Below are 26,717 nucleotides of genomic sequence, written 5' to 3'. Positions count from 1 at the left end.
CTCATTTGATTGGAAATTCAAAGGGCTAGTGCCATTTTTAATAGTCAAAAGTGATTGGAGGGCAACTAGTCCCCCCCCCGGCCCATCATTCCCCCCAGCATATCCCATCAAAATTTTGAGATAGGCTTTTTGTTCAGCATAGTTGATTTCCAGATAGTAAATCTTTTTTTGAGGAGGACTCTCCCCACAACCCTCAGGGCAAGGGTTTTAAGTTATGCCCTGAGGGCATATAAAAACGATGTTGGCACAATGTACCATGTATTATTTTTTTCCTTTAGAGAAGTGCACTTCATATAGAAGGGGTTGTCGTAGAAAATTTAAAAGGGGCTCATTCAATTGGAAATTGAGAGTTCTAGTGCCCTTTTTAATAGTCAAAAGTGATTGGAGGGCAACTAGCCCTCCCCACACCCATCATTCCCCCTAACACATCCAATCAAAATTTTGAGATAGCCATTTCGTTCAGCTTAGTTGATATCAAGATAGAAAATATGTTTTGGAGGAATACGGTCCCTCCCAGCCCTCAGGGCAAGAGTTTAAACTTATGCCCTTTGGGTATAAAAGGTTTTTATATAAGGTGTTGTCGTAGAAACTTCAAAAAAGGCTCTTTCGATTAGAAATTCGAAGGACTATTACCCTTTTTAATAGTCGAAAGTGTTTGGAGGGCAACTAGCCCCCCCCCCCCGCCCCTTATTCCCCCAAACACATCCAATCCAAATTTTGAGATAGCCATTTTGTTCAGCATAGTTGATTTCCAGATAGAAAATTTGTTTTTGAGGAGGGCACTCCTCCACTTTCCTCAGGGCAAGGGTTTTTAGTCATGTTCTGAGGGTATATAATGTTCTTATAGAAGGTATTGTTGTAGAAACTTCAAAAAAAGCTCATTCGATTGGAAGTTCAAAGGGCTAATGCCCTTTTTAATAGTCAAAAGTGATTGGAGGGCAACTAGCCCCCCACGCCCATCATTCCCTCAAACACATCCAATCCTTTTTTTAGATAGCCATTTAACTCAACGTAGTTGAAAGTTTTAGAAATTAGGTCTTTAAGGATGACAACCCCTCCCCCCACAGCCCTCAGGGCAAGGGTTGTAAGTTGTGCCCTGGATCATATACAGGTTTTATTGAAAGCGTTGTCATAGAAACTTCAAAAGGGCTCATTCAATTGGAAATTGAAAAGGCTAGTGCCTTTTTTAATAGTTGAGTGATTGGATAGCGACTAACACCCCTCTCACGCCCACCATTTTCCAAAACACATCCAATCAAAATTTTGCTGGCCAAACTATAAAGTCTTAAAAAACAAAAAGATTTAAAGTATTATTTTCTTTTTCCCTGAAAAGACTATGTCAATATAAAATGAACAGAAATTACTTTAAAAAACTTCTTCCACAAAATAAGTTTTTCAAAGAAAAGTGAAGAACTCCATTAAACAAAAATTAGAAAAGTAAAATCAAATAATCTACCAAGCGTGAAACTACCCCAAATCCGCGTTGATAAATAAATGAAACCCAAAACAAACAGAAATTACAATTAATAACCAAGTCAAACTCAAAACGAGCAGAAATTAACATAAGTTGGGTGCAAAACCCCTATGCCTTCCCAAGGCCAGAACAAAATTTGCACTTTCCTGAAAAAATATAAATGTTTTTACTTTTATAACTAATAAATCAAATAATATAAACATTTTGATTACTAAATATCAGTATATGTATATTAAACTGACAATGCACATTCATTTGTATTTTTTCAGTACCGGTAAAGTGCAAATTTTGTTCTGGCCTTGGGAAGGCATAGGGGTTTTGCACCCAACTTATGTTAATTTCTGCTCGTTTTGAGTTTGACTTGGCTAATTATTGTAATTTCTGTTTGTTTTGGGTTTCATTTAGTTATCAATGCTGATTTGTGGTAGTTTCACGCTTGGTAGATTATTTGATTTTATTTTTGCTAATTTGTGTTTAATGGAGAAGGCATAGAGGTTTTGCACCCAACTTATGTTAATTTCTGTTCGTTTGAGTTTGACTTGGTTAATTATTGTAATTTCTGTTCGTTTTGGGTTTCATTTATTTATCAATGCTGATTTGTTTTAGTTTCACGCTTGGTAGATTATTTGATTTTATTTTTGCTAGTTTTTGTTTAATGGAGTTCTTTATTTTTCTTTGAAAAACTTATTTTGTGGAAAAAGTTTTTTAAATTAATTTATATTAAAAGAGTAGCCTATTCAGATAGCTAAGAAATAAACTTCCCTCTAGCATCAGAATTTCATCTAGAATCAAAAAATGGCATTTGTTTCTGTTGCATATTCAATTTTAAGCTCTTCACAGACCTTCAAAGATGGTGCCCTTTTCTCTTATTTTAGATATTAATTTAAACACTTTTTCCACAAAACATGTTTTCCAAAGAAAAGTAAAGAGCTCCATTATACCAAAAGCAAACAGAAATAAAGTCAAATGATCTTCCAAGTGTAAAACTACCACAAATCACCATCAATAAATAAATGAAACCTAAAATGAACTGAAATGACAATAAATAACAAGTCAAACTCAAAGCAAGCAAAATTAACATAAGTGAGGCTGACAACCACCATGCCTTCTTGAGACCATAATATAATTTGCACTTTACTTAAAACAAAATTCATTTTCAATATTTTCACTTTTTGACTTTAATAAATAAAATAATATTAAAACCCTAAGGAATAAATATCAGTATATGTATAATTAACTGACAGTCCATGTTTTTTTTTTTTTTTTTTTTTTTTTTTTTTTTTTTTTGGCCCTGGTCATTTGTGATGGCTCTGGCAGTAGTAGTAGTGGTAGCCTAGTTGTAGCATGCAAATATTGCCATTTTGATCATCTCTCTTATCATTTCCCAAAAATTCCCAATTAATATACTCAGTTTTTCCTGATTTATGCCCTTTTGACAATCTGTATATGCATAATGTGTTTTGAGTTAGTTCAACACTCCCCTCAACATTCTCTTAAAGGCTCACCTGAAGGCCCTTTACCTTTTTGGAAAGTAAAGTTCAGACATGCATATTTTTCTCAATAACATATACTATATATAAAAATAAAAAAAAAATGCCTGGATTACATCCTTTGCCCTGAGGACTATGGGGAGGTTGACATCTCCAAATATATAATTACTAGACCTGTCAACAAGGCTGAACAAAATAGATCTCTTAAATTTTAGATAAGACGTGATTTGAGGAATGATGGGCTTGGGGTGGGGGGGAGGGCTGGTTGCCCACTGTTTACTTTTGACTCTTACAAAGGGCACTAAAACTTCTGACTTCTAATGAGCCCCATCTGAAGTTTATATGATCGCCTGTTCCATAAAAGCCTTGTATGCCCTGGGGCTTAGCTTACAGCCCTTGTTCATGGGCTCTGGGGAATTGTGTCCACCCTGGAGACATTGTTATATGCTCTTTGGACTATTTGAACAAAATGACTATTTCACAATTTCAATTGGATGCATTTGAGGAAAAGAGGGTGTCAGAGGGGGGGGGCTGGTTGCCCTCCATCACGTTTAACTCTTAAAAGCGATCTAGACCTTCACATTTACAATCAAATGAGTCTCCTCTAATGTTTACACAACCATCCCTTTCATAAAAACCTTATATGCCCCCTGAGCATAACTTTCAACCCTGTCCCCCAGACTTCAGGGGGTTGTGTCAGCCCCAAAGGCTCTGTTATGTGATCTTTGGACTATTTTTTGAAGAAATGGCTATCTTAACATTCCTATTGGATGCATTTGGGGAAAATAGTACTTGATTTGGGGCTAGTTGCCCTCTAATCTCTTTGACTCTTAAAAAGGGTACTAGAACTTCTGATATCCAATCCAATGAGCCCCATACAAAGTTTATATGACCATCCTTTCTATACAAGTCTTGTATGCCTCCTGGGTATAACTTGCAACCTTTGCCCTGAGGGCTGTGGAGAGGATATTGTCATCCTCAAAGACATAATTGCTGGACATTTGAACTACACTGAACAAAATGGCTATCTCAAAATTTTAATTGGATGTGTTTAGGAAAATGATGGGGGGTGGGGGGGGGCTTTGAATATTGGAAAGGACAATAGAACTTTCAATTTATATTCGAAAGAGCTCCTTTTGAAGTTTCTATGACAACTCCTACTACAAAGTGCCCTGATCAGAAAAAAAAACAAGCCAAAGATCAAAAAATAAATAACAGTTTGTGCCCACACTGTTCTTTACTTAGGCAGCCCTATTGTACTGCCTATGATAGCTTATGTAGTTGTGTTAGCATATATCTTTTAAAAACTGGTTTACTTGTAAATTGAATCAACAGTGACAAAATCAAGAATCAATAAATGCATAGGAAATATACAATATGGGCTATATATTTGGGTAATATTAGAAATGATAGGTTAGGTTAAAATTGAATTTGCAATGGAAATGGATGCCATATTTGGATTTAGGATGAAAATCTGATTCTAGAAGTAAGTTCATTTCTTAGCTATTCAAATACTCCTTAGCTATCTAATACTCAAAGAAACAAAAGTTTTTCTTTGTTCTTTGAGTATGAAAGATGATCTAATTTTCATAATATAACTTCTGAATGGTTTATTGTATGATAATGAGTGTCTTTTTGTCTGAATCTGTGTTCTTTTGGGTCCAGAACACTGTTCAGTGATTGATTTATGTTGCCATCTGATACACAAAATTGAGCCTTTGTGAAAAGTTTCCTGCTTGAGTACTATGGGACAGGTGTTCCCAAATACCCTGGGGCACTTTTTGTCCATTGTCATGCAGGGTACCCTCATATCAACGTCATGGTGATATGATGGCGTCATGGAATTCCCCTGTGCAAAATGGAAATTTTGATTTCAGCAGTGATACAGTTGCCACATTCTATGAGCAGCTATACTCTAACCATGTCATAACCAGGTGACCATGTCTATAACATGGATGAGACAGGTTTATTGAATGAAATTTGCTTCATCAAAAGCAAGGAATTTTTATATATAGTAAATAGCTTTATTTAATGAGTCATAATCATTTTTATTATTAAATATATATCTCCTCAGAGATACAAAATATTTTTTTTATTGTCTTAAAACTGCACGTTTTTTAAATATTTCTTTATAAGTATGCAAAATAAATAACTGGTATCTTTTGAACTAATTATAGATGATCATATACGTTTCAAAATCTAGTTTTGTTTTCTCAACTACATTTTTGTCCCAAATTTAAAGCCTAGGTTGAGCCTATGGCTTTGTTTATTTATTAATTTGCAAGCATATGTATAAAATTATATGGTTTTTGAATGAGGGGGGGGGGATAAAAAGGTATTGTTTTCTGGGCACAAGTTAAGTTTGCTGCACCACTGGGTAGACCATGGTAAAATATAGGAAGAAAATATCTTGATTTTTTAAATTTAAAAATTTTTTATGATTGCCAAAATTTAGCGAAATGGTAATTGTGCTTGAATGATCTTTGAGATATCTCACGAATTTGGTTAAAGCCAAAAGATGGTAGTTTATGATGCTAGTAACTTAACATACCCTAAATTGGGTTAGTAAGTAAATGTTTCTTATTCCATTGTCTTTTAAAATGTGTTCCAACATTTAAAAATTTCGGTGTTGTTGCTAAATTGCACTTCAAACTATGATTTTCTTTGTCTTACAATTTTTCAAAAATGCTACTGACCCATGAAAATAGGATGTTTTTAAACCAAATTTTAAAAAGCTGAAATAGTTTTGGTAATATGCACCCTGTAAGTTTGATATAAAAAAGTTCTAATATCATAGTGGGTAAATATAATCAATGAAAACTATAAAGGACAAAAAAAAAAAAGAAAAAACTGGCAAGGTATATTGTCAGCCAGTGGAGCATAATGGAGAAAGAAGAAGTAACAATCATCTTTACTCACAAGCAAATGAATCTGATTTTTGGATTATTTTAGCCTTTCTCCTACTCATGTCATGGGCATTGTCAATTATTGAAGGGGAGAGGAGCAAAATATAGGCTAATGTTCAATATCTAGGGGGGGGAGGTAAATATGTTTTTTCAAGGATTATACCAAAAAAGACATTGTTCAAAGTAAGCACCCTTAAAAAGGCATTATTCAAAATAGGGGGACAGGCCCCCTGTACTCCCCTTGCACAATGTCCATGACAGCATGTGACAAACGCGGTGTTTTAACTTTTGATTGTTGCTGAAATGCTGTTTTGGGAACCAATGACATGTCTAATGCCTGAAATCAGGATGATACTGTCAAAGAAACTGCTTTAAATCCAACAGTACAAAAGCTGTTGGGCTACAGATCCTGTATGCTCAGATAAATACTATTCAACACTGTTGTTGTGTTTGTATGAGATAAATGATGTATTCAATCATTTTCCTCTTTAATTAAAAGTACCCTTGAAATTCCACAGGTGTGGCTCCAATGGAATCTTCTATTGGATATTTTTGGAGGCCCACAAATGACTAAATTTGAAAGTTTGTGGAAATTAAGACTTTGATTGGAAGGGCACTGGATTTCACATGCTAATTTTTTTGTAGTATTGCCCTTCCTTTTCTGCAGGTATCCCAACACCAGAATTGACTTAACTAAATAATGAATATCTGTCTATAATAGGCTTTTAAGGTGACTTAACTTTTATAAGAGTTTTGAGTTTGAATAGTATATTTTCTTGACTGTTTATATTGATTATACTTCAATCTTGTATCGTTTTATATTTTGTGTTTGTATTTTAGTTTTGGACCAATGAATATACATCCTCTCTGGGAATTGGAGTTTTTCATTCTGGGGTGGAAGTCTATGGAACAGGTAAGCTGAGTTTGCTTGGTCATAATGCAGTTCAAATAAGTTGTGTTAAAATCTGTATGCTTGAATAGGCCTAGTCTTAGCTTCCATTCATGGTATTTGAGAAAGAATTGAATAGCCTACATGAAACATTAGGTTATCAACTAAATTTCTTGAAATAGTTGCATGGATTTGCATTTTTTTTATCAAGAATCTGACAAAGAAAAATTAAATGTTTTCTTATAATATCTGGAGGACTAACATTTGTCCAAAATATGTTTTTTGTCACTTCTAGGCTTATCAACAGCTGTTTGTTAAAGTACACAAGAAAGTTTGTCCTTGGGTACAATTAGAAGTAAATTCAAACTATGCTTAAATACCTAGTTAGAACTTTGTAGAAAAAGAAAAATAGTCATTGACATAATTCACTACATTATGAAATATGTTAAAAAAAAAAAAATCTGATATGCATGCAGGTGCAACAGGAGATTGTCAGATCAATTTTCTTAGGAAGGGTAATAAGCCAACAGAACAAAGAACATGTTTAGGCAACTTATCTATTGAAAAAGATTTCTTTTAATGTATATTGGGAGGGACTGCCCCTTTTCATTTTTTCCTCTGTGTGGCGGCACAGCAATAATATATATATATATACTGTATTGCTGTCAAATTTGCTCATAAGGTATAAGTCAATCCAGTTTGGGCCTAAAACTTCTTTTTTCACGTTTTGACCCCTTCCCTCACTCAGTTGCAAAAATCTTCTGAAACCTCCATAAAGACTGAACCTGTTATTATTGTTGTCAAACAGACTTAAAAAGTCAATAAAAATAGCTTTGAGAAACACCCCATACTATTTTTTCTGTGTTTACCTATCCTTTGTCAAGTTATTGAAATATGCATGTCCAGCCTGGTATATGTATATTTCTTGTGAACTTATCAAACAAAATTGAGTTCCTGAAGCGTTTGCTTAGAATCAGTTACAAAGAAAGTAAAATTCCATACTCCTTCGTCCTTAAAGCTGCACGAATTACCACCTTAAAAGAAAGGAGGGAAAGTATTTACTTGTGTTTTGCTAAGTCTGTCATTTTCAACAAACATACAGAGGTCATTTCCCCTGCTTTTCATAAATCTGCCAGACCCTGTATTCCCTGCTTAGCCTCCTGAGCAGCCCAACTTACTAGCCAATCCACACTGCTACCGAGAGATTCCGGCAGAGTTTCATCCCTTTCATCATGGAGCGCCTTGACAATTCTTGAGATCTGTCCTGAACTAAATGTCCTTTGAAATGTCCAATCTGATATGTCCATTGTCCCCTTTTCGGTTTTATTTTTTGCATTTGCTCATGTATTGTTCTATGTTATATTACCATTGCTATTGCTATTTTTTTTCTCCTTTGTATTGCACTCTGAGCTCTAGTTTTTTTTTATAATTTCAAGTCTGAGTTTATATTTTCTTTTTTTTTACCCAAGCCTTTCTTTCAGTTATCAGTTATTTCTTTACTGATTTTTTACTCGCGTTTATGCTTAGGATTCTTATTTTGATTTTCACATTTTTGACTTGAAACGTGAATTTGGCTATTTTTTTATACTTTTTTAGTTTGTGATAGTCTTTTATTAATAAAGCATTATATCTCCCCATCAGTCAAAATCCATTGTTGCATATAGATGCACACATGTATTTATTTATGGAAACTAAATAAGCTTAGAAAAACACCGTGTATGTAACCAAAAGGCTGTATATGGGAGGGGGCATGTTATTTCTCTATGGACTCGTTATTCAATTTTGTCTTCACGTGCTTAACAATATTAGTCCTACCATCATGACATTTTTGCATTTTATTCTATATAAAATTTATAGTAATATCTTATAATAAAATTTTTATAGTATATATATAATGATATTTTATGATACTATTTATTTATTTTATGGATCCAGTATATTTTTTGTTATACTTTTAGAGTATGCGTATGGTGGACATCCCTTTCCCTTTTCTGGAACCTTTGAAATTGTACCACAAGATGCTGAAAATCTTGGACCACAATTCAAATTCAAGTAAGCAAGCTATTTAGTTATTAATACCAAAGATATTTGACCCGTGTCTTGTTGTTGCTAAGATATATAAACAGGCTAATCAAGAAGGATAAGAATAGACTAAAAATAATTGATAGATACCTTATACTCCTTCAATACGGTCTGACTTCACCCCTCTGATAGATTGTAGCCTGATTTGGAATACTCTCCCAGAGTCTGAACGGAGTAGCCACTCGTTTGGTATCTTCGAAAAGCATGTTAGAGACTTTCTTTCTAATAATTTTTGTGTATGTGTGTGTGTGTGTGTATGTGTGGTTCTGGAGTATCTTGAAGGTATGAATGTATAATGTTTTTTGTTTGTTTTTTGTTTTTTCCTGTTTCTTTCCTAGCCATGAGTCCATTGAGGGGGTACTATGTTGAAGTGTTTTATGTTGTAAATTTATTGATGAATAAATAAAATCTGAATACAAATAAGACAAATGCATAATATTAAAAGAAACGCTTCTTGTTCAAAGCAGCTATTCTAGGTAAAATCAAACTGTATAGTATTTAAGAACGGTAAATGTACTACTAATAGTTTCAAGACTATCTGTTTGATCCTATTTTTTATTTTAAAAGTGTGCCATTTATCAATTTATTTATATTCCTTCTTTAAAATGCCACAAAATTTGATAAATAATTTCTGAGACCACACTGGCTAATCATGATAAAACATAAAATCGCAAAGAAAACGAGGACAATTAACAGCCAATGAAAAAATTGAAAAATTATGCAAATATTTCGGTCAAGACCTCCACTTGACCATACTCAGTGCAGAATAAAAACAATAAAAATATAAAAAAACAAACCTTAAAATAAAACACAAAACTAAAATTGGACGACCCTTTCTCAGTAACGGTGAAAGAGTAACTCCAGTTACTGAGACATGGTCGTCTAATTTGTTTTTTGTGTTGTTATTTTAATTCGTGGTTTTTTATAATTTTATTTGTTTTAGTAGTAAAGGATGCCGGCCACGCTGATTTAATTCCAGAAATATGTGAAAATATGTTCAATTTTTTCACTGGCGTGTCAATTTACTCGTTTTTTTAACGATTTTTTAGTTTTTCACAACATTTTAATAAAAGAAAATGGTACACACAAAACCCACATATATGATAATAGTATAGAGAGCTCTTCTTCCTCAGAGGTGTAAAAAGTGCTTTAAAAAATGGAGATTTTCCTATAAAATTATTTAAGGGAAATGAACAAGTTTCAACATTAGTCCAGATATTTGCACCTAAAAAATGCACTGATTTTAAGATGTTCTAATAGCTCCTTCCTTCTATTAGAAATTCTCTGATGCTAACATCTAAAATCGTCAACCCCCTTGCCCCTACATTTCCATAATATTTCCTATAATAGCGCAATTTAAAATCTAGAAATTTAAATTTGTGGCGTTGACAAGTCAGAATAATGCGTTGTGTTAACGATATGATGTTTCCTGTAGTTAGTCATGTAAACCTTAATTTTTATTTCGAAACCATAGAGTTTAGTTACAAATCGTCTTTCTCTTCACTTTGCCTAGACAGGAGTTGCCATTATGTGTTTGTATGTTTGGATTCGAGTCAACTGTTTAGGATCAGTTGACTCCAGGCATGATGAGTGCTCATGGCCGATTTGTCCAAATTTCGTGACTTATAGTAATTTTAGTATTTTAGGATAGGTTTTTACGCTTTACCGCAAATAATAAAAAGGAAACTTATTTTTCGTTAAAGAAAGAACAGGTGTAGCGGCTTTTAAAATGTGTCTTTGTTCAGTTCGACCGATACTTTGTAGACTTAGAGAAGCTGTAGATAGAGTTTTCAGAGAAGAACAATGTGGTTTTAGAAAGGGGAGAGGATGCGTCGATCAAATTTTCACTCTTAGATTAATAATTGAGAAGTGACTTGGTTTTGAGACCGCTTAAGTCCTCAAAGATTATGAGCAAGCGTTTGATTCAGCTAATAGAAGAGCTCTAGCAAAGGTCCTATCCTTGCATAGTATACCGGATAAACACATTAAAGTGATTAGTGTCTTGCACGAGAATAATATTGCCGCGTTTAAGGTAAAAAATGAGGTTAGTAACTGGTTTTGTATTGAATTAGTTATGCAGCGTTGCCGCGTTTAAGGTAGAAAATGAGGCTAGTAACTGGTCTTGTATTGAATTAGTTAGGCAGCGTTGCCGCGTTTAAGGTAGAAAATGAGGGTAGTAACTGGTTTTGTATTTAATTAGTTATGCAGTGTTGCCGCGTTTAAGGTAGAAAATGAGGTTAGTAACTGGTTTTGTATTGAATTAGTTATGCAGCGTTGCCGCGTTTCAGGTAGAAAATGAGGTTAGTAATTGGTTTTGTATTGAATTAGCTATGCAGCGTTGCCGCGTTTAAGGTAGAAAATGAGGTTAGTAACTGGTTTTGTATTGAATTAGTTATGCAACATTGAGTCCTATTCTCATTCGTATGGATCATTTCGATGGACCTTGTCCTAAGGAACATAGCAAAGGTAATAGGCAAACATGAAATCAAACAGGAAAGTAAAACTATCCCAGAATTAGATTATGCTGATAATTTGAGCTTCCTAGATGAAAAATGTAAGCAAAAGAATGATTCTTTGGACGTTTTGAGAGTTCAAGGGGCAAGAATAAGTTTTAAGATTAATGTTAAGAAGATTGAGGCGCTAGGATTGGGAATAAGTAAAGGTGGAGAGGTGATGTTGGGTAACGAGAAGATTGACCAAGTGGATAGTTTCACTGACCTAGGTAGTATTATTAGTAAAGGCGGCGGATTCAGATGTTAAAAGTAGAATAGCCAAGGCGAATGGCGTTTTTTCACAGTTGAAAAAAGTTTGGAAGAGTAGGATGATGCATCTGCAAACCAAGATTAGAATATTGGAAGTTACTGTGATGACAAAGACCAAGTACAGTTCTGAAACGTGGATACTGCGAAAGACGGAGGAGGATTTGTTAGATGTTTCCCAAAGAAATCTTCTACGGATTTTTTTGGGACCCGTCTGACTGGTAGTATTTCAAACAGTAAGATCTACGAAAAATTCAGTTTCATTCCGCTTTCTATGGCTATGATGAGAGAAAGGTCGAGATGGCTAGGACACGTTCTGTGGATAAAGGATGACAGATTGCCGAATAATCGTCCTTTTTGGCCAACAATAAGCAGTCATCCATGAATGAGGCGGAATGATGCCGTAAGGAAGGATTTACAGGAAATTAGAACTTCTTGGGAAGCTGTAAAGAGGGAGGCTTTGAATAGATTGGGATAAAATAAGAGCGTGCGTAACTGTGTTAGCATCACCCAGCTTGGTGCTACAGTCATTTGTTAGTAGTAGCAGCAGTAATAATATAAAACTTTTACTGATTAACTAGTTGTTTAAAAAAATTTCCAAATGTGAAATTGTTTTCTTAATCATATTTCCTTTACAAAAATATGAAATTTTAAAATTAATAGAATGATGTGGTGGAAGGGGGCAGTGTCTTCTTTGTTGGGGGATAATAATGACCTTTTTGTTCTTATCAATGTACTGGGACTTTACAGTGTATTTTTCTTCAGGCACATATGTAGAAATTATAAATTCTATAGTTAGTCCAAAATGTAATTTTAAAACCGAATTTGAATTACGAATAACACCTAGAAGATAATTTCTGTAAAACTTTGTAAGGTATCGCATACGTTTTTTCAAAACTTACAAAAAAAATTTTTGGCAACATTTGATATTTGATTTAAGGGAATCATTACACATTGGCTTCACGGATTTTACAGACGAAGATGTCAAAAATATAGTGGAAAGTATGAGTTCAGACTATCGAGGCGATAAATATCATCTCATCAATAGAAACTGCAATCATTTCTGCAATGAACTTTCTAAGGTAAGTAGCATTCTGTTTATTGCAAATAGCATTTGTTTTATGCTCTTTACCCCATATCTGTACACAGGGGAAGAGAGGTTGATGCCGAGCCAAATTTCAACTGTCCAGGAGAAAATGTCCGCAAATCGCCCTTCATGAGTAGTCAAACCGTGGCAATCTTTTAATTCTTTCCTCTCCTTTCCTCCACACAAAGATTGGACATGTCTAAACTAGAAAAATACAACACTGAACCTTAAATTAAATAAGGTAACCGAAAAGGAGTACGTAAAATAAACTATGAAAAAAGTCACACAGTATTCAGTACAATCAGAATCCATGCCGCCGCGTTCTGGTGCATTCGTCCCTGAACGTATAAAATAAGACTTAATTGCAAAAGGTTGCAGGTCATAGGAATATACAAAATACAATTACAAACAAAACCCGAAGAACGAAATACAAACCAAGAAAAAAAGACAATAAGGTCAACGTTTTTAATTGGCAAGCATCAGCCATAATAAAGCTCAACTCCTAAAGACCTTAAGAAACTATTCCTTCAAATATAGTTCCCAATGTTTAGCCCCTATAAGAAGAAACTTACACAATTGTTTAGTAGCTCATGTGCTCCTCTCAGCCATCTGCTCAATTAACCAGTACTCACTCCCAAACGCTCGTCCAAATAATCATTCCGCAAATCAGACAGCTCTTCACACTCGGAAACAAAATGAATGAGATTCTCATTTACACAAAGGGCAAAAGTAGCCGTCAACGTAAACGTTCCCAAAAATTTTCGCCTCTCTCGTAAATCCAAACTGTCTTCCCTCATCAATTTAAAAAATCCTTCAAATCCTCTTTATTCAAACCTAATTTAAAATATGCAGTTCATCTGCAGTGCATACGAAATAAACCGTTTATGCAATAATGACCGATTAATGACCGTTTATGCAATAATAGTACTAGTTGTAGAGTGTCGCACAGTTGCATACCTGCTATTAGGGGTGACGTCAGTAAATTTTCTAAGGAGGGGGGGTATGTGTCCTGAAGCCATCAAAGATGTTCTTTGAAAAATTGTGGTTTCAATATAAACGGTTTGTTGGCCTTTAAGGGCTAATGCATAGTTTAAACTTACGTTATTTACGTAAGATAAGTATAACGATGCGATATCTTGTTCTTGTTACCTTTCTTGAAGAATTTCGTTGCGCGAAAATGCGCTGGAAACCCAAATCTTCTGTATTATAGAGAAAGTTGCCCGTTTGTAGGGACTGAGGTTATGTTAAATCGAAAGCGGGTACATAATCGCTTCACGGACCTCACAAATTGATTTACGGAGAGTAGTAATCAATGAAAGTATATTTAACTTAAAAGTATAAAAATATTCTGCCTAAAATGCAATTTGATAAGTTTTACTCTCCGCTGAGAAAAATGTCTTTGATATTCTTTAGAAAAATGTTGCTTTTTTTGAACCAATGTCAGTCTCGAAAGTTGAGATGATGACGCTTCTTCCTCACTGGACCTTGTCTTAATAGTGCTGCTATGCGAAAAATTGGCGCTATTTAAATACTGTCTCATATGGCTTTTTCTGTTGGCCAGTATTCTTTTGAAAAATTTTATATGCGAGGGATGCTAGGCAACCACAATGTGGGGTATCACTCTTACTCCTTCATGCTGATATATTTTCAATTTCTTTTCTTTCAGTATCTTTCTGTAAAAGGTATAATTGTAAATTTCACTTCTTCATCCAAAGTGGGGAGGGGGTTGGACTCCTCCCTAGCCGTGTCTTTATTAGGAGACAAAGAAATTCATTTACTGTTGTTTTTTTTCTGAAGGAGGATTGGGCTCAGCATTATTCATTAAATTTGATCAAAAAGCATGAATTCTGCTAAACTAGTAAAATCCTGTATTATTTTATTCTGTAGAAATCTTTTATTTTTTGGAGAGAGGCGAAGTTCTTTTATGCAGAATTTTGACGCTGGATAGCAAGAATTTTTGTCAAATGCTGATTTGATTCTGTTCTTGATGAACAGAATCAATTTCTTTTGCTTGATGAACAAAACTGTTCTTTTGCTGATCTGTTCTTGATGAGAAAGCCATTATTCCCTTGTGCTCTTATCTGAGTACCCTGGATCAAGTCATAGTATTTTTGTTTAATACACATGGCTTTTCAAGGGTAACATCACCTGTGAAAATCACTTAGCGGATTAAGTGGGGTGGACTTTAGGATTAACTAAGCATGTTGTAAATTAACAAGGGTAGAAACTGTAATTTCGACTGAAGTTCTTGTATTTTTCTTAATTTAATGGGAGTGCCATAAAAATGATTCCTTAAAATTTGAAAGTGTCTTAAGAAATGCTAAGAAATCAAAGCTTTTAATACCTATTTATGAAATATCTATTTTTTCTATATACTCGATAATATTGGTGTCAAACTTGTGTCACAATTGTCTTTTTAGGTGTTGACAAATCACGTTTTAATTTCTTTGTCCCATATCAGTTATAATTAACTATTCATTAAGCTATGCAACAGAGCTCGATAAGTCTGTTCATTGATTTACATAGTTTTCAGAAAGTGTCGAAGTGGGAAGAAAATCAGCTGTTTTTTCAATGTGTTCTTGTGTTCGTTTTGTATAAAACAACTTTAAAACGCTTGAGTTGTCAAAACCGGGGAACGGTCACCTTGTGGTTCCCTTTTGCCACCAGTCTGGCTCTTTTATTATGGTACTTACTTGGCGTAAGCTTTAAACCCTCACAAGACCCCCCCCCCCCACCCCACCCCTAATGTCCCAAGTTTCAATGAAACGCTTTTGTACTTGCTATTTTTTTCTGATTGGTTAAATATTCAAGAAAATTAGTTTATTTGGTAAAGTATATATGCATAGATTTGTGCCCATAACAAGTACAAAATAGATAAAAAGTGCAATAAAATCAGTAATGAACAGTTTTAATGGGGATTGCACGTGTTCACTCCTTTGCTCCAATACCCCTCATTTTTTTTTGCACAGCAATCACAGGAGTAGCAACTCTATAAAGTGAAGACAAATAATTATTACTAGTTCAAAGAGGCAGCCCGAAGCAAATATTTCGCATACTTATAGGATCAACTTCGAACGTTTGAATCAAAATTAAGTTGCCATCATGCCATGGCTAATTGGAGACAAAGCCAAGACGGATATTTTGAGTGCGAGGCAAAGCTGGCATATACCTTTTTCAGGATTTTGTAAAAATGACCAAAACGGCGCTTGGGTAAGCAAATATGAGACCAAAAATGTATTATTCACATCAGCTAGGATATGACGATTACATTTAAACTGTAGTGCGACTAATAGACAATACGCTTTCCTTGATTTACTAGCGAAACATTGCTTTAAAAGTAGCCACGTAGCACGAAGATTTGACCCAATTGAGACGCCAAGATTAGTCAATACCTTTTGCGTTTGGATCATAGTTCACCTAGTTGGACCTTTAACAAACAATCAGAGCAACTATTATAGGCCAAAAACGCAGTCTTACACCCATTGAACCGAAGACCAATACGCTGATACTCATTGTCAAAAATCCAATATTGTTCTGCAATTCCTGACACTGTTCTACTAATATGAAGGATATCATCCGCAAAATTTTCCAGACATCAATACCCCTAACTATACAAGTAGTTAAAACTTCACTTGTAGCTTGGCGACAGTGTTGTTAAACAGAGGAGGTGAAGTAGCTGCACCCTGTCAAATGCCTTTTTTACTGCAGTAAGCGCGCTAATCTTAACCCTACGAGGCGAAGCAGCAAACTTAACTGTCACATTTGACTTTTTAAACATATTACGAAAAGCACAAACGGCAGACGCGCGTCCAAAATTTCAAATAGAGCACAAATTGAAAAAAAAAGCACAGACGACGAGAAACCATAGGAAAAATCACGAAAATCTTTCGATTTTAAAAGAAAGATGGGCCTTAATATACCGAGCTCCAACAATCTGTGCATGATTGCTTACAATTATCAGTAGTGAAGTTTCTTTAAAGAAGCAGAAGCAAAACGGGTATATCCTCCTTCATAATTATTTTCATTTTCACCAGCATGCAATAATAGATTAGCTATCAGGTGAAGTACGTGGTCACGGCCTTTACCATGCTCAAAATCAAACTGGTTATCTGGTGTATACCTGCCAATATAAATTTCAGAAACAATTATTAATTCAAATACTTTACACAGGACTGGAGATTCTTTAGTGGCTTAGAAGACGAGCACTGGTCAGCTGGCCTTCCCTTTTTCCCGGAGCTATTGCTTCGGCGCTGAAGAAATCAGGAGCTAAGCCAGAACAAAAAGTTATCTGGAAAAAAATAGTTAAAATTTGAGTTAATCACATAGATCAGACTAGAGATGCTTATCACAAATCGAATCAGTACCACTAATTTTTTTTTTCATCTTAGACAGACACCCCAGAATTGTAGACCGTTTCACGATGAAACTAAGCTCATCATTCGAATCACGCAGTCTGACTTCGAACTCCCTTTCATTTTCACTTCGTAGAGTTGGATCGTGTTCAGTAAATTCAGCTGTAGAATGAGTAAACCACTAGTGTTTCTCAAAATTTTGACATGGTCGTTTTAATTACTTTACCAACAAAATTAGGATCACTAGTGGCCTCACTCGATAAAATTTGTCTAATATTGGCTTTTGCTAAATGACGCATTGTTTAAGTTCGTAACCCCTGTTAGGAAGTCTATTAAACACCATTAAGATCATTTTGGAACGTAAAGTGTAGCAAAAGCATATTGTTTAAGTCATATTTTAGTGTAAAAGCTAGAAAAAAACAAATACTTTGTTTTACTAGTGAGTCCTGTTAGATAACCATTTACCAGAGAACCCCTTTTTTCCATTGACCAGAACACCCTTTTTTCTCACTTACCAGAATAACCCTTTGTTCCCATATACTGCTTTTACAGAAATACGCAGCGTTTTTTCTATGTCAGACGATCGATTTTGTAAGTTTGCGGGGAAATACATGTATGGGTGCGTTGAAATGTTTGAAGACATTGGATAAAATGAAAACAAAGATTGAAATTTCATATGAAGATCTTGTCTAGGAGAAAACTGTTGTTGCAAAGTGTGTTTATATATATGTGAAGTTATGAAGAAAACTTGTCGCAGAGTGTGTATATATATATGTAAAGTTATGGATATCTTTATGTAGATGATACCTTTTTCGGTAACATCCCAACTCGGTCTGGAGTCTGATAAGGGGCTGAGGAGTTTGTTGCTATATGTGCTCAATGCTTGTTGATTTTCATGCTATCCCTTATTATTCCGTTGACTTTTGTCGGCGTAGAAATCCTTTCAAATACTGTATATGTAAATGGCTATTAGGGATTAGGTATTCAAAATTTCGTCTAGTCAAGCCAACCATGTTTGTTTCCAAGTTTTGATTTTCTTTTTTTTAGATCAGTCATATGTTTAATGCCAATTAGTGTGAAAGTTTAGTTTTTCATAGGTAGCGCAATAGCGCTGCCTAAGTAAAGAACGATACTGGTACAATGTATTGTTTATTTATTTTTTTTGGTTTTAGACCAGGGCACTTCGTATCGAAGGAGTTGTCGTATTTCGAAAACGGCTCATTCGATTGGAAATTGGAGTGGCTTGTGTCCTTTTTATTAGTCGAAAGTGATTGAAAGGCAACTAACACCCCTACCACGCCCACCCTTTCCCCAAACACATCCAATCAAAATTTTGAGATAGGCATTTTGTTCAACGTAGTTGAAAGTTCCGGAAATTATGTCTTTGAGGATGACAGCACAGCCCTCAGGGCGAAGGTTGTAAGTTATGCCTTGGGGGCATATAAGGTTTTATAGAAAGTGTTGCCGTAGAAACTTCAAAAAGGGCTCATTTTATTGGAAATTGAGAGGGCTAGTGCTCCTTTTGATAGTAGAAATTAATCGCAGGGCAAATGCCCCCCGCCACCTATTATTTCTCCAAACACTTCGGATCAAAATTTCATATAGCCATTTTGTTCAACGTTGTTGGAAAGTCTGGAAATTACGTCTGAAGATGGCAACCCCCCACAGCCCTCAGGACAAGGATTGTAAGTTATGCCCTTGGAGCATATAAGGTTTTTATAGAAAGTGTTGTCTTAAAAACTTCAAAAGGGCTTATTCGATTGGAAATTGAGAGGACCAGCGCCTTTGTTATCAGTCGAAAGTGATCGGTGGGTAAATTCCCCCCCCCCCCCCCACCGTGCCCATCATTTCCTAAAACACTTCCAATCAAAATTCTGACATAGCCATTTGGTTCAACATAGTTAAAGGTTCCGAAAGTTATGTCTTTGAGGATGACAAATGCCCCACCCCCCATCCCTCAGGGCATGGGTTGTAAGTTGTGCCCTGGGGGTATATAAGGTTTTATAGAAAGCGTGGTCATATAAAGTACGGAGGAGGCTCATTGGACTGGTAATTAGAAGCTCTAGTGCCCTTTTTAAGAGTCAAAGTGATCGGAGGATAGCTACCTCCCCTCCCCACTCACAAACCCACATCATATTGTCCCGAAATGTATCTAATAGAAATTTTGAGATAGCCATTTTATTCAAAATAGTCTAAATATAATAGAACAAGGGTTTTTGGGTTGAAACAAGCCCCCAGAGCCTGGGAGCAAGAGTTGTAAGTTATGCTCCGGGGGCATTTAGGGTTTTTATGATAGGGATGGTTGTATAAACTTTAGAGGAGGCTCATTTGGTTGAAAGTTGGAAGATCTAGTTCCCTGTTAAGAATCGAAAGTGAGGGAGGGCAGCAAGCCCCCTCCCCCTCCTCCCAACTTACCAAACGAATCTGATTAAAATTGTGAGATAGCGATTTTGCTCAAAGTAGTCCAAAGAACATATAGCAATGCCTTTATGGTTAACACAACCCCCCAGTGCTCTGGGGATAAAGTCATGCCCTGGGGACATATAAGGTTTTTATGGAATTGGTGGTCATATAAACTTCAGATGGGACTCATTTGATTTGAAATTGGGAGGTATCGTGCCCTTTTTAAGAGTCAAAAGTGATTTGAGAATGATTTGAAGTGATTCATTTCCCCCAAAGACGTCCAATCAAAATTTGGAAATAGCAAATCTGTTCATTTTAGTCGAAGGGTCTAGATATTATGTCTTTGAGGAAGACAATCCCACCCCACAGCTCTCAGGGCAAGGGTTGTAAATTATGCCCCGAGGGCATATAAGGTTCTTACAGAAAGAGTGGTCGAATATACCTCAGAGGAGACTCATTGGATTGGTAATTTGAATTTCTAGTACCCTTTTTTAAGAGTCAAAGTGATCTGAGAACAGCTGCTATCCCCCCCCCCCCCTCAACACGTCGTGTTTTTCTGAAATACATCGAATAGAGGCTTTTAAGACAGTTATTTTATTCAAAATAGTCCAAAGATCATATAACATGGCTTTTGGAGTTGATACAAACCACCGGAGCCTGGGGGCGAGAGTTATAAGTTATGCCGCGGGGTATTTAAGGTTTTTATGGAAGGGATGGTTGTTTAACTTTAGAAGAGGCTCATTTGGTTGAAAATTATAACTTATAGTTCTTTTTTAAGCGTCGAAAGTGATGAAGGGCATTTAGCCCCCTTCCCTCCTACTGACAACCCCTCTTTTCACCAAACATATCTGATTGAAATTATGATAGCGATTTTGTTCAAAATAGTCCAAAGAACATATAGTAATGCCTCTAGGATTGGTACAACCCCCTGGCGCTCTCGGGATAGGGTTGTAAGTTATACCACGAGGACATATAAGGTTTTTATGAAATGGGTGGTCGTCTAGACTTCGGATGGGGCTCATTTGATTTGAAATTGGAAGTTATATTAGTCTTACCAAGATTCATAATGATTTAAGAGCAACCAGCCCCCCCCCTCCACCGTCATCATTTCCCTTAACACCTCCCATAAAAATTTGGATATAAAGATTTTGTTCATCGTGGTTGAAGGGTCCGTAAATTATGTCTGTGAGGAAGACCACCCCCCCCCCTACAGCTCTTAGGGCAAGTGTTGTAATTTATGCCCTGGGGGTATATAAGATCCTTATAGAAAGGGTGGTCGTATATGCTATGGAGGGGCTCATTGGATTTGTAATCAGAAATTCTAGTGCCCTTATTAAGAGTCAAAGTGATCAGAGCGCAGCCAACCAGAGTCTAACGGTGAGGGTTGTAAGTTATGCCCCTGGGGCATTTAAGGTTCTTGGAAAGGATGGTTGTGTAAACTTTAGATGTGGCCCATTTGGTTGAAATTGGAAGCCCTAGCTCCCTTTTAAGAGTTAATAGTGATGGAGGCCAACTAGTCCCCCCCCCCCCAACTATTCTGCTTCTCACCAAATGGGTCTGATTAAAATTGTGCGATGGCACTCCCTCCCCTTTTGAACTAAATCATAACATCTTATGTGTACATGGATTGTCAAAAAGGTGTCCCTCAGGAATGACTGAGTATATTAATTGAGCATTTTCGCTGCTTCTACTGCTACCACGAGTATTATTACTACCACCACTACTATCATTAAAACTAATATTTCTGTAGCTAGTACTACAAAGGCTGAGGATATTTAAAAGAAATCTGAGGAAACCTTGAGGGGAAATTTGAACTAAATCAAAACATGCTCTGTGTATACGAATTGATGATACTGGCGTATAAGCTATATTTTTTGAACGGCTTATAGTATCAAGAGGAAACTTAAGGGGCATCATGAGTGGGATGTTCAGTTGACCAAAGTAGATACCTATCTAAAGGTCCCATCCCTCCGCCCGCTGCCATCTACAATTTAGTCTAACGTTGACAGTACATAATTTATGGTTTTTGTCAGTGAGAATGAAAAAACAGGATTTTTATCACTTGAAGAAATAGAAATTTTCTCAAATTTGTGGTTGTTTCTTGGACGATTATTAGTTTCGGTCGATTTAATTGATGTTTTTCTCAGATGTCGACAGTAATTTATGTCTGTTTTATGTTTTTTGTCAGTGAGACTCAAAATACCGTAATTTTCTCACTTTGATGGATGTTTTCTGGATTATTGAGTCTAACGGGGACAGAGTCAATGACCTCTTCTTTCAAGATCTTTTTTTGTCGTTGTTGCTGTTTTGGCCAAGTGCACGCTAGGGGTGAATTTTATCCCGTCCAGGAATAGGAAACAGTTAGATCACGTGTTTCCTTCTCAGCCAATCCGCGAGTCGGTTACATCTCCCTTCTCAGCCAGTCAGAGGGCTGCTTACATATTAGGGACGGAGGATTGCAGAGAATATAAGGAAAGGGTTTTTGCTATAGTTTTATTAGTCTGTGAATAGAATTCAAAGGAGTGAGAAGAATAGTTTTGACTTTACTCATTTGGATATATATTGCGAGTGGAATGTTTACCCTATTAGAAGTTGATAGTGGAGTTGAAGGTAATAATACAAGAGTACCAAACAATCCGGTGGAAATCACGAAAGGATCACGGCTTTTTCTGGAATGGGATGTAGTATGTGCAAGATATGTGATATCCTTGAGCTAATTTAAAATGGAGGATCAATTATGTTTTGCTGCAAAAGTTGATATAGCAAATGTGAATAGACTTCAATGTACTTTAAGTGCATTAGTGAAACATATCAAAGACAATGAACTCTATCGCTAATTGTACATGCATAGTATTATTGTTGTTATAATTATTCAATAAAATTGTTTTGAAATCGAAAATGTTCCCTTTCTTTTCTGGTTAGGTTAGGTTAGGATTAAAAAAACAGTGTCAGTCTAGAATCAGCAGCCATAGTGAACTGACTGAAAAATGAATATATTTGAGAAAGAGGTAATTAGATCAAATCTAGTTTTTATGGAAAAACATTTGATTTTGGATGATGATTTTCTCGAGTTATCTCTTCAACGCAGGATATTCTCTCGTCAGGGAACACTTGTCATTATAATGAGGAGTGATTCTCCCCCATTGGAATATTGTATGAAACTTTAAAATGTGACTCAAGTGCTTATAGTCAATTTATTGATATATTAATTGGAAAAAAGCAGAATCATATCGTGGATATACTTTTGAAAACATTGCCAATGGATTCAATGTAGATGGCTCCCCCGCCATTCGAAAGAGCTTACGTCACAGAGTTACTCCTCTCCCCATTCCCCTCACTGAATTTATCGAGCGAGGACGATCAGTTTTGTTTTAGCTGGGAGAGAGTTGACATCGGAAACCGAAAAATTTTCTATACATGTCCATTGTGCATGTACAATCATGGCAGTTGGACTCAATGTGAAAATTGTTCAATTATTGATGACTATAGTGAAAAGTGCAAATTATGTAATCCTTGTAAATTACATAGAGGCTATGCAGTACAAATTAAAGGATGTAATTCATGTCTTGAAGAGATTTGTGACTCTCACCCTAGAGGGCACCTGTGCTCCAATTGTCACTATGATAAATGTGATCAGTGGGAGAATACTTACCCCGCTATAATTGGAAGGAATCCCAAACGTGATTTTAGTTTATTTCTACGAGATTGGTATCGTCGTGGATTTAAATTATTCTGGGAAGAGGAATCTGGTCTTTGATTCAACTGTTGGGGTAACAAGACAATTTGGTTTCTACGTCATCGTTGTGACGACACTGCCTACTATGACTATAAACCAAGTGATTTTTATTTGGCAGTTGCCGAATGTGATTCACCATTTGAAAACACTGTATGTGATATTGCTTCAAATAGACAGATTTAAACTCGTGAATTTCATAATATGAATGCAAATAGTATCATTGACTATACAAAGAGATATGACAAGAGTGAAGTTACTTTGTACTGTAGAAAATGTGACCCTGACTTTGCAGTCGATCAAGATCAATATACAGTGAATCCAAATGATTTACCAACATTAGTAGTTCACGACATTTGCCTATACACCAAAGACGATGAAGAAATCTAAAGTGAAGATTTAAAGACATTGTTGTATATATACATTTTATTAATAAAGAAATTCACAAACATGTTTTAAGTATTTTACTCTTAGGGCACTGAAATCAATACTGTATATGTCTGAGAGGAGATTTTCCATTAGAAAGTTGTTCAGACGAGGATTGTCAACATAAATGTGGATAAACTGTTTGTAAGTATAGCCGTGACATCGGAACACAAAATATAGTAGTGTTTGGAAGCCACAGCTTTTAGTCGTTAGATCCTGCGCCCTCTTCCGATTTTGAATAATAGTTGTCTCACTGCTCTCAATATAGTTGCTAATGTGGTATGTGTAAAATGTATATGGTAGACCAGGAGGATCAAAGAATTCAATCATTTTCATTGTTTGAAAGATGCACAGCCAATGACCCGTAAGCAATGTTGACGGGCTGCTATTAAAAATAATTAAGGTATTATTGACACTTTGAATTTCTCCAAGAAAGTCCGAGGGCAGACAATAGGATTTGTACTGGGACATGTAGGGGTCCATATTAAATACATTGATTATTTGACTGGTGTTCATTGCGCCAAGTCTAGTAGAACACTGCCTTCGGGAGTGATTTCCCAATAGGTTTCATATTGATTTAGTGAGATTAGTGCAACACTTTCAGCCAATGGGTCGGCAAATGTACACTCTAAACGCATACTCCCCGTACGTACTATACTCATATCCTGTGTGCCAGACAAATCCAGAACAATGATACCATGTGTTTAAGCAAACATATCTTCGGTTATACCATTTTCAAATAGTTGAGAGTCATGATCTAGGGTTTGCATGGTCAACTCATACAATGTTCTATAGGATTTATCAAAGGATAGATTGTAGAGTTGGATACCGTTTACTTTGCACACAAGGGATGAAAGTCCAAACATCTTGAATTTATGTGGGCATTCAGTCCATGATCCTATTACACTAACGCTTTTTACATATGCCAAAGCGAGTTTTGACAGAATTTTGCCATTGATAAAGGATGAATCGGTGAAGGTGCGTGAGCCCATAGCAATATGACGTTGGTTGGTGATTGTATGAGGAACAAGTAGTTTAATATTATTTCCATTGGCTCTCAGTTTTTCCACTGTCAAAGCAACAGAACTCATAACTTGTTGTTTGCGTACATGAAGTATTGCCGAGGTGAGGGAGAGACTTACATCAGGATTGACAGCAAGTTCTTTTCTCGATATGAAATTGGATGGTGCAAGCGTCAGTTTTATATCCACTTTAACATTGGGCGGTAGCCATTGGGGTATATTAAATATTTCATGATATATTTTTCCAACTAGATGTAATTCACTAGTTGTAGCATTTTTAAGTGCATCTGTACTATCAGTATTAGTAATATATTCATATCCATTGGAGGTGCCTCTCAATTCCTTATATGACTTGGGTGTCATCAAGATGAATTGCATATAGCTAGTATAATTTGAGAGATTGTTGCTTGGGCTCACCAGCGTGTCATTGATGTAGACACTAATTTGACGAAATAAATTGTGTAGTATACAATTTTCTTAGGATATTCCATCGGCCCGAATTGGCATTGTATTATCGGATTTCCGGACTTTCATTTGTAAATCTATAAATGATGAAGACATGTCCATAAAGTAGTCTTCATTGGAATAAATTTGAAAGTGGATATTATCAGAGAGGGGTTGTTGAGGATAAAATTGTTCATAGTATCCATGCTTGACACTCACATCAACATTTTCAGCATTGAATAGATTCAATGAGGCGGTGATTGAAGGTTGAGAATCCTTATGCGGTAGGTAGGACATCTTAAGAGAAGAAATCCAGTTTTGATCTAACAATTTTCTTCCTGGGGCTTCTTCTTCTGTTTACAGCACGTGTCGGCTTTTTCCTTCTTTTCTTTGACAAGAGGGATGATGTCTTTCGTTTTCAACCTGAGGGGAGACTGATGAGTGATGCATTGTTTCTTGACCTTTTTAAGCCTTTACCATTTTGTTTTAATCTCTCGCCAAGGGTTTGCGCACTGGACCTAAGATTTTCCGAAGCACTTTTTTTAAAATCCTTGCCAGAGCCTTAATCGTATAGTGTAGAGGATGCAAAATCTGTCGCAGCCGGTACAAGATATTTTCTTGCCAGTGGTAGTGAAGAGCGAAACAGCTTAGCAAACCAACTGCCAAGACTGTAGCCAGACATTGACGAGCGACCCTTGTAATAGCCCATTCCATTGTCCTGTTGTCTTGGGCCAAGAGTATTAACATAGCAGTCAATATCAGGACAAGTGAATACCACTTTTCTATTAGACATCTTGTTGAATTTGAACGATGGGACGAAAATGGCATGTAATCACAGCCAAAACCTTTGAAATTGCTATGGGATCACCCCATTCAGTTCTTAGTGTTAACTGACAGAGTTCCAAATAGGAAGTGTTTACGGGAATATCTCGAAGATGCTTTATATCGTAGCGGTCAATATGTTCTTGATTGGTTTTTTGTTCAAGAACTCGTAGGAGGGGAATATTTGAATTATCAACCCGAGATGTTTCCACAAATGAAGCATAGAGAAATATACACGTGTCCGTGGAGTAGGCTGGAGGGTAGTCAGCGAAAATGAAATTAGTGTTTCCGGCACTTTTACCATTGATTATATTGAGCTTAAAGCCAAAAACATCCTTTAGATTATCATTGAGAATAACTTTTTCGCTGGCAATAGGTGAACTAATGTAGATCTCGCCCTCCTCCTTTGAATAGTTGAAATGAAAGGCTCCTTTTTTACGAGCGGAAATTCTTTTATTAATTGAACGACATAAATCATTCATACAGGTGAGTTCCTCGTAGGGTAATTCAATATATGGATAATCCATCCAATTGATCTTTTGAATTTGTTCTTGATCACCTGAGGGTGGTGGCGGCCAATCATAGGGTCTAATTTTTATTTCATATTTACCATCCTTTCTCAGGATGTCATAGGTATTTTTGAGAATACAGTCGACAAGAGCCACTTCATACTTTCCCTCGTCGAATTTGATGGTGGGGGAGAGTTTCGTCCAAAAATCACTTGTTCTAATCAGATCATTGTAGAGAGGATCAGAAACATCCCCAAGAATCAAAATCTGAGTTGTATCCTAGCCAGCGAACAAGCAACTGTCTCTTGTCCTTACGAGT

The 26,717-nt window shown here is 36.0% G+C and overlaps 1 protein-coding gene across 1 annotated transcript in view; it reads left to right on the top strand.

Annotated features, from left to right (window-relative positions):
• Positions 1-26,717, top strand: part of LOC148951014 (deubiquitinase DESI2-like) — a 69,082-nt gene that overhangs the window by 15,539 nt on the left and 26,826 nt on the right. Inside the window, exons 2-4 of the mRNA XM_089090559.1 lie at positions 6,711-6,783; positions 8,718-8,811; positions 12,541-12,682. Coding sequence (XP_088946685.1) covers positions 6,711-6,783; positions 8,718-8,811; positions 12,541-12,682 — 309 coding nt within the window. The remainder of the gene's footprint in view (positions 1-6,710; positions 6,784-8,717; positions 8,812-12,540; positions 12,683-26,717) is intronic.

Source organism: Artemia sp. Qi Xiang Cuo, chromosome 6, assembly GCF_049724085.1.
Source record: "Artemia sp. Qi Xiang Cuo chromosome 6, ASM4972408v1, whole genome shotgun sequence".
Lineage (NCBI taxonomy): Eukaryota > Metazoa > Arthropoda > Branchiopoda > Anostraca > Artemiidae > Artemia > Artemia sp. Qi Xiang Cuo.
Note: the sequence above shows the minus strand (reverse complement) of the source record. Positions and strands in the feature narration are given on the sequence as shown.